Source organism: Octopus sinensis, linkage group LG1 (assembly GCF_006345805.1).
Source record: "Octopus sinensis linkage group LG1, ASM634580v1, whole genome shotgun sequence".
In the NCBI taxonomy this organism is placed as follows: domain Eukaryota; kingdom Metazoa; phylum Mollusca; class Cephalopoda; order Octopoda; family Octopodidae; genus Octopus; species Octopus sinensis.
In genome coordinates this window covers 75,984,875-75,996,898 of record NC_042997.1, presented here as the reverse complement: position 1 = coordinate 75,996,898, position 12,024 = coordinate 75,984,875, and the positions used below count along the sequence as shown (strand labels likewise).

At 38.6% G+C, this 12,024-nt stretch overlaps 1 protein-coding gene across 2 annotated transcripts in view; it reads left to right on the top strand.

Moving 5' to 3' along the window:
• The window catches only part of LOC115210263 (ER degradation-enhancing alpha-mannosidase-like protein 3), a 413,751-nt gene that overhangs the window by 244,190 nt on the left and 157,537 nt on the right, over positions 1-12,024 (top strand). For both annotated transcript variants that reach the window (XM_036501986.1, XM_029779124.2), the window contains exon 14: positions 4,137-4,299. In XM_036501986.1, coding sequence (XP_036357879.1) covers positions 4,137-4,299 — 163 coding nt within the window. The remainder of the gene's footprint in view (positions 1-4,136; positions 4,300-12,024) is intronic.

Sequence of the window (12,024 nt, the reverse complement as noted above, 5' to 3'; positions counted from 1 at the left end):
TTACACTTTGATATATTTTTTCAAAACAGTCCTTTCCTGTTGTTGTCTCATGTGTTAATTTAATGTCCAAAATTTCCTCCATGATGAACAAATTAGAGTCCCCTCCTTGATGAAGATAGCCAACTGTGCTGTATCAGTCATGTCAGTAGTCTCATCCACAGCAAGAGAGTATGCAACAAAATCTTTTCCTTTTTCAATCAACTGTATTTTCAAATCAGTGGCCATCTCACACACCCGATCAGCAACCATATTTCTGCTAATACTCACATTAGCAAAACAGTTGCTTCTTGTCTGGACTCAAAATGTCACACATCTTCATCATGCAGCTCTTCACAAACTCTCCTTCGGTAAATGGCCAGGCTGATTTTGCGATCTCCTCTGCCGCAGTAAAACTTGCTTTAACAGCAGCTTCACTTTGTGATTTTGCTTTGGTTAAAAAAGTCTGTAATGTGAGAGTCCTCTTCAACTCGTCTACCTTTCATTGCTTCTGCTCAGCAGTAAGGTATATATACTTGTCCTGATGCTTTGTCTCATAGTGGCGTTTAAGATTATTCTCTTTAAGTACAGTAATATTAGCACCACAATTAAGACACATGGGTTTGCCATCAATGTCAGTAAACATGTACTTGATTTCCTACTGGATTTGAAAGGCCCTGTTTTCAGCATCGAATTTTCTCTTGGTTATTGATATAGATAGCTACTACTACTACTGAATCATATCACATGAAAATGATCACCCAAAATTGCAGTAAAGCAGCTGTTGTGGTGCATTATGGGATTAGATTTTGTGTCATCAGCACTTCACAACATGTGATTAGAGAATCAAAGGAGGCATTTTCCAGCATGCTTTGTTGCATTTACAGTTAAGACTTGTGACTGTGTTATCATGCCTCTTTAATGTGTTTTTTGTACAGACAGGTGTAATAGTTACATTGGTGTTGTTTCTAGTCATGTATTAAATTATTGCTACTTTTGGTGACACACTTAATAAGAAAGGTAGTGCAGTCAGTGCTATATATAATGTAATGGCCTGCTTTAGCCACACACTATGTATGTGTAGTTGTAACAAGAAGGCATGGGTGTTGCTGAGGGCAGCAAAGTACTCTATTTGCTGATGCCGCCATTTGGACCAATTTCATGCTGATATCAAAATGGTTCTGCAGGCTGGAAGTGGCCCGTGGGCCAGGAGTTTGACATATCTGCTCTAGAGGGTTAACTGTTGCAGAGAGGAAAATTCTTATCTTGTGTCCTAAAGAATATACCCAGTATGTCTCTAGCTACATGTTATCTGAAGAGTTATTTGAACCAATGTTATGCTTTTCTTAAATAACCTGATACTTCTAGTTTTGCTTTTATAAGTGATATTTATAGCACTGCCAGTTGTTGAGATACCATTACATTTAGACAGGTAAGTACTGATAGGGTTGTTATTATTAGGTCATCAAGTATGAAATTTGTAGAAAAGAAAAAATAAGTTTGCTAATGTTTTATAAATATAAGGAATAGTTTTATTCATCAAAGTATGCACCCATGTTGTGAATACACTTTTACGATTTCAGCAATAGCTTTCCATCCCGGAACTGTAAAAGCTTGGCAATCTAGAGTCAATAAAATCTTGGAATAAAATCTGTTTTACAGCATCGTCAGAATTAAATTTTTTTCCTATCAAAAAAGTTATCCAAATTCTGGAAGAAGTGGTAGTCAGTGGGGGCAAGATCAGGTGAGTATGGTGGATGATGAAGAACTTCCAACTCCTGTAGTTTCGCCAATGTCATTTTTGGGATGTGTGGTCTGGCATTGTCTTGCTATAAAATAGGAGTAGATCTGTTGACTAATCTAGGCTGTCTTTTTGTAAGTTTCTGCATCATTTGGTCCAGTTGGCTGCAGTATACTTCGGCTGTGATTGATGAGCCAGGTTTAATGAAATCATAATGGATCACACCTGCGCCAGACCACCAAACACACACCATCAGCTTCTTTTGATGAATTTTGCTTTTTGGTGGCTTGTATTTGTCCAACTGTTGTGCTGAATGTTTAAAGTTGTTGTATTGGATCCATTTCCAAAAATGATTTATTTTTGTATGAGAAAGTAGCATAATGCAGGCTTCCAAACATGGCTGTTTCTGATTTTCATTGAGTTCATGTGCAACCCACTTATCCAACTTTTTCACTATACCGATTAGAACTAGGGGAATCAATATTGTTTGCTTGCTAACACAAAGCAACAACGATAATTCACGGGCACTTTGAGATAGATCTGACTCAATGGTGGCTTTGAGTTCATCTCCACCTTTGTTTCTGGTCAACCATGTTGCTCATTTGTAAGGTCAAAGTTACCAGAATGAAATTTTGAAAATTTTGATACTGTCTGCTGTGTAATGTTAGAATGAAATACTCCATTAATATTCCGAGCTATCTGTGATGCTGTATTTCCAAGAAAGAACCCATATTTCAAAACTGTACGAATTTCCAACTTATCCATCTCTAAACAAAAATAGCAAAAAATGATTTATAAATACTTAATAAAGCACAAAAGGAGTTAGAATAAAGAAATAGATGTATCAGCTTTCTAACAAAAAATATTGTCAAAATATAATAATGGTGCAAAATGAGCAGCTGTCAAAGTTTACCAAATACCTTACTACAAATTTCATACTTGATGACCTAATACTACTAGTGTTCAATCCATCATGTTAAACCCTTTGATACTATATTTCTGCCTTTGTTTAAATTAATTGTAAAAATAAGAATTTAGTAAAATAACTTAGTCATTATTAAACCAGTATTTGGAACATAAATTAACATGGAATTTTGAGGGAAGGTTCTAATTTAAATCACATGATGTCTGTATCATAGAACCAATGGCAGTCTTGGGCTGGTATCAAAAGGATTATATAAATTGCACCCCAGTTTGCATACTCTACATGTTAGGTCTAGAAGTTTCAAAGGGTTCTGGAGCATTGGTATGCAAAGGAATGATCCTCTTCTTCCTCCTTCCCACCTCAGGAAAAAGCCCTATTATGTAAACTCTTCTTATTTCTCATGAGTAACTGTTCCTTCATGGTATTATTCATGTAATGATGAGGGATATCACTGTTCCTGTGTTACATCATGCATTTGCTGTCATTGATGTTATTTTTGTGCTCTGTTAATCATTGTATTCCAAGAGCTGATACATAAACATTTCAGTGTTCATTGTGGGTAAGGTGTTTTATGTGTTAAATTATTGTTCTCCAACTGATAATAAATTTTCTCCATATTATTGTCCTCACTAAGGCCTTATTATAGTACTGTGCATTTGACATGAAGATCTCTTCATTCACCAACAATCTACATTTTCTAGAGAATACATCTTTCACTGTTGAATTTATAACCATCCTGGGATGTTTTTGGATTTTTTAACATACTGGAAACTTTCATTGGGTTTGTGGTAGGCAATGCATAGTCCAGTGTGAAGTTTTCATATTACCTCTAATAAATTAACTACCCTAGTGTTCCTATTTATAATCCTAAGTTCCTAGAAATACTTATTTTACACTCTACTTTACTCTATTTCTTACTGTATCTACCTTACTATATCTATAAAATGGAAATGGAGTGTCATCTACATATATCTCCTACTATGTCTGGCAAAACAGTCTTAGTATTATATAATATATATAAATGTACAAGATTTGTAATTTGGCCAAAACAATTGTAAATGACATTAAACATATGTTATATTAATATTCATCTTCCTTTTCTCATATGTTATCCTATCAAATATTTACATGCTCATTATACCAGTGATAATTACTTGGAGTCCCTGTGTCCATGGTCATTCTGAAATACCAGTCTTAACATGTAGATAGCCCGGAATTTGTATTGAGCTCTGCATAAGGAATACACCAGGATTGTACCTTATCTAAACTTACTTTATATCTTAATGTAATTGCATGTATAATGCAATTTACAATTTAAATGCTGAAAAGGTAAAAAGGTAAAAAATCTTAACCTGTTATGTTATACATTATAAAATTTTGCCAGTTTGTTTGAAGCTGTTACACAGTATTTTAATAAGGACGCTTATGTACTATTTTCTGTTCTTACTCTATTCTGTTTTGGTGTATTATGTTGTGTTTTTTTTTATATTTCAGAATGGATTCATTTGTTTTGGCTGAAACTTTCAAATATTTATATCTTTTGTTTGCTGAAGATGAAGATTTGATTTTAGATTTGAATGATTACATCTTTACAACTGAAGCACATCTACTTCCTTTGTCATTATCTGTTTTCAATACATCAAGACATGATTCTAAGGTTTGTTGCTTAATCTCTCTATTCAATTTGCAGTTTTGTTGCTATATTTCATTTTATTATCATCATTGTCATGATTTGGATTTTTTGTTTTATATTCACTATTTATTTTCAAAAGAGAATTTAGCTAACACTTATCCAAGATAAATATGTATGTCAGTGCTCTTATTCACTGTACCGTTAGCCTTTATACGATTTAATCTGTTGCATTGATGTAAAAACTTAGTCTTAATTGTCATCATTAAGTGCATTATGAACTGTTTTCTCATCTATTTTCTTGGCAAAACTATATCTTACCTCATTCTGTAAGTGATAGTATCTATCTTTCAAATCATAACTTTTTCTTTCTTTACAAAAATATCTCATTCTTCTTTTTGTCTAATTGATAATAAATTCATAAGTCAAAACAAAAAAGGATGGTGCAGATAACACTGCTTTCTGCATCTAGAACCATATTGAAAGAAGAAATTGAAAGAAGATTCAGTTTAGAACAATCAATCAAGTTTTTCTCTGATGTATAATATGTTCAGACAGCACAGGGATTAAGATGATAAGCATCTGCTAGCCAGTACAAATTCATTGTTCAATTTGTATACTTCCTTCTAGCTATGGAAAGTATTACTACTCATGTATGACCCTTGCAAACTCCATTGACCTCTTGTCCCATAGTCATTAAACACACTATTACATTCAGTGCTTGGATTTTTGGATGAAATGAAAGGGTTATTTTGAATAATTTGCAACTGGATTTGTACCAAGTCATGGATGTCATACTGATAGTATGACAAATAATAACAAAAATTGTCAGGAGAGTAAGTCTCATTTTCAGTAAGTTTTGTTATAACTCTGGACTTGTTTCAGCTTGGTTAAGCCATGCCTGCACCTGTTAATATTATTGATATTAAATTCAGCCCTCTTCCTTCCATAGATCTAATGTTTAATTGTCAGAGTCTAATGTCATAGTAACAAAGCACTAGATTCTAGTGCCAGGTGGGAAGTGGTTTGGTCAATGTAGATAATGGTTATAGTTAAAAACTTGATACTGAGTACCCAGTGCAAACTGTGAGTACATTAAAAGTACAATGTATCTTTCACAGATAAACATAGAAGCAGAATTTCAGATGTGATAGATATGTGTTAATAGTAGGAGCACCCACAAATGAAGTCCATTAACTCATCAAATGTCTCACAACATAGTTGATAGTTTATGTTATCCAGTTCTGTAGCTCAAAGCATGGTAGCTAAAGAAAGAGTAAAAAAAAAAAAATCACAAGCTATTTCTTTAGCTGGCATTAAAGCATTTTTTTCTTCTTTTTTTTGCAAAAAGCAAGCTTTATTAAGCAACATAGATCTATGGAAGTTGCAAAGAAGAGTGTGCTTGAACAGTAGCTGCACTTGTAAGAATTCTTTATACAAACGGCTAGTATATGCTGGATATTCTCATTGGAAAGTATTTGTGGAAGAGCGGAAGCTGTGAGAAGTGTTTAGTTCAAAATTCAGCATGCTGACTCTCTGAGAACAGATGACAGAGGATTTAAATGAGTATTGATATATTGTATGGCAAACTTGCACACATACATGCATACTACTACTACAGCATCTCATTTTTCATTTTCCACAACTCATATGTTGAGATCTGTCATCCATTATTTCTGTATCATATAGTGCTGCTTATTTTTCCTTTACTTTTTATTCATTCATTTATTTATCATATCTATAAAAGGGAGGATGTGTGTGCGTGTGTGTATGTGATTGTAATTTATGCATGTCCACAAATTAGCATGCATGCCGCTCAAATTTTAGCAGGACTTTTGTCAACACCCTATCTGGGTTTTGTCAACTTATTTTTTTCCCTGAGGCATCCGCGGATAGGGTAAAAATCTATTTTCAACCATTTTCAACCATAGCTTTTAACCATAACAAATATCAGCCACTAGCAGTATAACCTGGCCTTGCCCAGGATTAAGTTACGATTATTAAGCTAATTAAGTTCTTTATTTCAAACCAAACTAAGTAATATAGACGTCAAATTTGGGCGAAATCTGTTGAAATTAGTTATATTATATAAATATATTATATATACATATTATATATACATAATATATATATATACATATTATATATACATAATATATATATATATATATATATATATATATATATTATATATACATATTATATATACATAATATAATATAAATATATATGGGCAACACACATACACACACGTACGTATGTACGTACACCTATTGCATGTTTTGTGCATGCATACATGTTCATAAACTGAAATGAATGGAAAAAATGTTGTTAAATTTGTAGATTAACACTTGCACGATTTTCACTAAGAAAAAAAATCGTTTTTTTTTGCATGGAATCAACTACTCTGGCCTCAAAACCCTTTTTGTGGTCTGTGAAACGGAGTGGGGTGTAGTGGAAGCCTCGCAAATTGTACCCATTTATATTGTGTAATTCACTGACAAATTATTACTCACCTCTTTGTTTTTTTGTTGTTAAATAAATGGATTGTCAACAAAACACTTTTTTACTCAGCGTAAAATAAAAACAAAACTCTTTCGCTATCCACGGGTGCCTGGGGGGGGGGATAAGGTGTTGATAAATGTCCTCCTAAAATTTGAGCGACATGCGTGCTAATTTGTGGACATGCATTAATTACAATCATGTACACACACGCACACACATCCTCCCTTTTATAGATATGATTCCTTTTTGATGGCGTCTAACAAAAAAAAAATAAGATAAAGAAAGGTGGAAGAAGGAGGCAGAAAGTTTCATGGGAAAGACAAAGTGAGAGAGAGGGAGAGAGAGAGAGAGAGAGAGTAAGTTATGATGTTCATAAAAAATAAATGTAAAATGTTTTGTTTTTTGTTTTTGAAAGACACTATATTTTATAATCATAGTATATATACTTTCTCACACAACAATTACAATATATTTATTTTAAATCATTCATCTTTCTCCCCCCCCTCTCTCACACACACATTACTTTGGGTGTGAAAGAGTTTTGTTTTTATTTTACAAATTTAACAACATTTTTTCCATTCATTTCTGTTTATAAACATGTATGCGTGCACAAAACATGCAATAGGTGTATGTACGTGTGTGTATGTGTGTTGCCCATATATATTTATATTATATTATATATATATAATATGTATATCATCATCATCATCATCATCATCATCATTTAACGTCCGCTTTCCATGCTAGCATGGGTTGGACGGTTCAACTGGGGTCTGGGGAGCCCGAAGGCTGCACCAGGCCAGTCAGATCTGGCAGTGTTTCTACAGCTGGATGCCCTTCCTAACGCCAACCACTCCGAGAGTGTAGTGGGTGATTTTATGTGCCACCGACACAGGTGCCAGACAAGGCTGGAGAACGGCCACGCTCTGATGGTGTTTTTATGTGCCACCGACACAGGTGCCAGACGAGGCTGGCGAACGGCCACGCTCGGATGGTGTTTTTATGTGCCACCGACACAGGTGCCAGACAAGGCTAGCAGACGACCACGCTCGGATGGTGTTTTTTGGAGCCAGATGGAGCCAGATTAGGCTGGCGCTCGGCCACGATTGGATGGTGATTGTTACGTGCCCACAGCATGGAGGCCAGTCGGTGCGGTACTGGCTACGGCCACGTTCGGATGGTTTTCTTGTGTGCCACCGGCACTGGTACCACAAAGATACAAATTCCATTGATGTTCATCTATTTTGATTTTGTTTGATTTTCACTTGCCTCAACAGGTCTTCACAAGTGTCACAAGAAGGAAGGTATGCACAGGTGGAATGACTACGTCCCAGGTAGGGGCCACGGGTTATGGCCTGACTAGTCTTGCCGGGTCTTCTCACGCACAGCATACTTCCATAGGTCTCGGTCTCTAGTCATTTCCTTGGTGAGACCTAAAGTTCGAAGGTCATGCTTCACCACTTCGTCCCAGGTTTTCCTGGGTCTACCTCTTCCACGGTTCCCTCAACTGCTAGGGTGTAGCACTTTTGCACACAACTATCTTCAGCATTCTCATCATATGACCATACCAGCGCAGCCGTCTCTCTTGCACACCACAACTGACGCTTCTTAGGTTCAACTTTTCTCTCAAGGTACTTACACTCTGACAATTATGAACACTGACATTACACATCCATCGGAGCATACTGGCTTCATTTCTTGCGAGCTTACGCATATCCTCAGCAGTCACGGCCCATGTTTCACTACCATGTAGCATGGCTGTACGTACACATGCATCATGTGTCTGCCTTTTACTCTGAGCGAGAGGCCTTTTGTCACCAGCAGGGGTAAGAGCTCTCTAAACTTTGCCCAGGCTATTCTTACTCTAGCAGTTACACTTTCAGCACACCCACCCCCGCTACTGACTTGGTCTCCTAGGTAGCGGAAGCTATCAACTACTTCTAGTGTGTCTCCCTGGAACGTGGTAGAAGTTGGTCTCTGCACATTTCCAGTGTTTATTTCTCCTGAGCATCTGCCACATACGAAAACTATCTTCCCAGTTAGCCTACCTTTGACATTGCTGCACCTCTTATGTGTCCATAGCTTACACTTGGTGCACCTTATAGAGTTTCTACCTACACCTTTTTTACAGATCGAGCAGGGCCATCTACCTGAAGTCGTTTGTGGTTGGTCCACCTTCCTACTTATTAGGACTTTGGTTTTGGCTAGGTTGATTCTAAGGCCCTTCGATTCTAATCCTTGTTTCCACACCTGAAACTTCTCCTCCAGTTCTGATAGTGATTCAGCAATTAGAGCAAGGTCATCAGCGTAGAGGAGCTCCCAGGGGCATCCTGTCTTAAATTCTTGCGTTATTGCCTGGAGGACTATGATAAATAGGAGGGGGCTGAGGACTGAACCTTGGTGGACCCCAACCTCTACCCGGAATTCTTCACTGTACTCGTTGCCAACCCTCACCTTGCTAGCTGCGTCTCTGTACATGGCTCGCACAGCTCTCACTAACCATTCATCATTCCCTAGTTTCCTCATTGACCACCAGATAAGGGATCGGGGGACCCTGTCAAAGGCTTTCTCCAAGTCAACAAAAGCCAGGTACAAGGGCTTACCTTTGGCTAGGTATTTCTCCTGCAGCTGTCTTACCAGGAATATAGCATCAGTAGTACTTTTCCCTGGCACGAACCCAAACTGCATATCATCTAAGCTAACTCTCTCTCTAATTAACTGGGCTATAACCCTCTCCGTAACCTTCATTACCTGATCCAACAGCTTGATGCCCCTGTAGTTATTTGTATCTAGGGCGTCGCCTTTACCTTTGTAGCAGTTGACTATTATGCTGCTACACCAGTCATTGGGTATGACTCCTTCGTGTATCACCTGGTTAACTATACGGGTGACTATGCTATAGCCGACACTACCAGATATTTTGAGCATCTCTGCAGTAATTCCTGATGGGCCTGGTGCTTTCCCTGTCTTCATGCTTCTAATTGCCTTAGCTACCACGGAACTATCAACTCGGATAGCTGGTCCCTCTGTTGGGTCAACATTCGGCAGACTCTCTTTATCCCATTCATTTTCCTCATTCAGCAACCTTTCATAGTGGCGTCTCCAAGCTTCTCTCTTTGCATCCTCATTTAGCGCAGGTGAACCATCCTCCATGCGAACACATTTCTCTCCTACCACATCACGATTTTCTCTCACACACTGTCTTGCAACACGAAATACCTCAAGTCTTTCATCCTCACGGCGCAGGACATTGGCAAATTTTCTCTTATCTGCTTCCCCTCTGGCTAGATAGACCTGTCTCCTAGCTTCCCTTCTGGCAGTCTGATACACTTCCCTGCTACCACCGTTCTTCCAGTCCTTCCAAGCCTGTTTCTTTTGTCTAATAGCCCTGTCAACAATATTGTTCCACCACCACGTTATTTTATGTCTTAAGGGGACTTTGCACCAGCCACAGATCTGGTCAGCGGCTTTCAGCAAGTTGTCCCTCAGAAACGTCCAGTTGTCTTCTACCCCATGTGTAGCTATACCCCCTTCCACTTCGTCAAAGGCTTCAAGTAACATATCTCTAAATCTCTGTCCATTCGCAGGGTCTTTAAGCTTCCAGACCCTTCTTCTCCATGTTGGTTGTCTTCTAGTCGCCCTCTTAGTCCTGATCCTAAAGTCACTAACTACCAGTCTATGTTGTGGGGTGCATTCTTTGCCTGGGAAGGTTTTGGCATTTATAAGCAGCCATCTTTCCCTTTTTCTGGCAAGGATGTAGTCGATTTGGCTAGTATGCCGGCCCGATCGGTAGGTGACCAGGTGGCTTGTTGGTTTCCTGAAGTTAGTGTTGCAGACCATAAGACTATTCGCATCGCAGAACTCCAGCAGCCTGGTTCCCTCCTCGTTGCGGGAACCATAACCGTAGCCTCCATGTACGCCATGGAAGCCCCCAGCATGTCGTCCAACATGCCCATTGAAATCACCAGCCACAAAGAGAAGGTCCCTGTCGTTCGTCAATGAGGTGGTCTGCAGTAGGGTGTCATAGAAACTGTCTTTCTGTCCATCGGGTAGCCCTGGCTGAGGGGCGTAGGCCGATATAATGGTTGCTAATCTATTATGAAGCACTATTCTAATCTTAAGTATTCTGTCACTTACTCTGATTACCTCAATTACTCTATCTATCCATTTCTCAGCGATAAGTATACCCACGCTACCAACCCCGTCAGTGTTCCCTGCCCAGAAAATCTTGTACCTGTGTTCCTTGCCTGTGAGTAACCTAGCCGATCCTCCTCTCCACCTTATTTCTTGCATACAACATACATCAACACGTCTCCGTTCAAGCATCTCGACTATCTCGCCAGACCTACCTTTCAGTGTGCCAACGTTGAGGGTGCCCACCCTGAGGGTGTGGAAGGTATTGACCCGAGAGGCCCAGGTACGGGGAGCAGTGGTGTCATGTACCTGAAAAGAAGAAGAAAACTCGCATTTGGCAGAATTCATAAGCAAAGCAATGAACTTAAGTTCAACCTGTTACACTACACTATCATGTTTTTGCGCCGTATGGTCACCATCATATATAGAAGGGGTGGTATTGGTTTAAGGCCTTTAGGTGTTCATGGAAGAAAAGCAAAGGAAGGCAAGGTGAGATAAGGACTTCCGGTACTGGTGGTGGGGGCGGGAGGGCGGGCGCACCGGGCACTGGGAGAAGACGAGATTTAGGCGGCAGTAAGAAAGACAAGATTTGAGATGGAAAGGTTTGCGGTCGTGTGCATAAGTTTCTATGAGTGGAAGTTGGGAAAGATGGGTTAGAGAATTAAGCGACAGAAAGACCAGATTTGAGACGAGATGTTTTTGCGGTCGTGTGAATAAGTTTTTGTGAGCGAAAGTTTATATGCTTCAGCTAGCATTTGAGACGAAGGACAACGGTAACGATAATATATGGGGACACAATAATAAGGCTTGATGGTGATAATAATACTTGCGAAAACAATGAAAAGAGGGACAGGTCGTGAACTTAAATACGACTTAGCTGATATTTTTCATCATCCTGCAGTTCGTATTTCGTGTGTTATAGCCAGGAGAGAAGTAATAATAAGGGGCGGTCTAGCCTCAACGGATTTCACCCAAATTAAACGTCTATATTACTTAGTTTGGTTTGAAATAAAGAACTTGATTAGCTTAATCTTAACTTAATCCTGGGCAAGGCCGGGTTACACTGCTAGTCATATCTATAAAAGGGAAGATGTGTGTGTGTGTACGTGATTG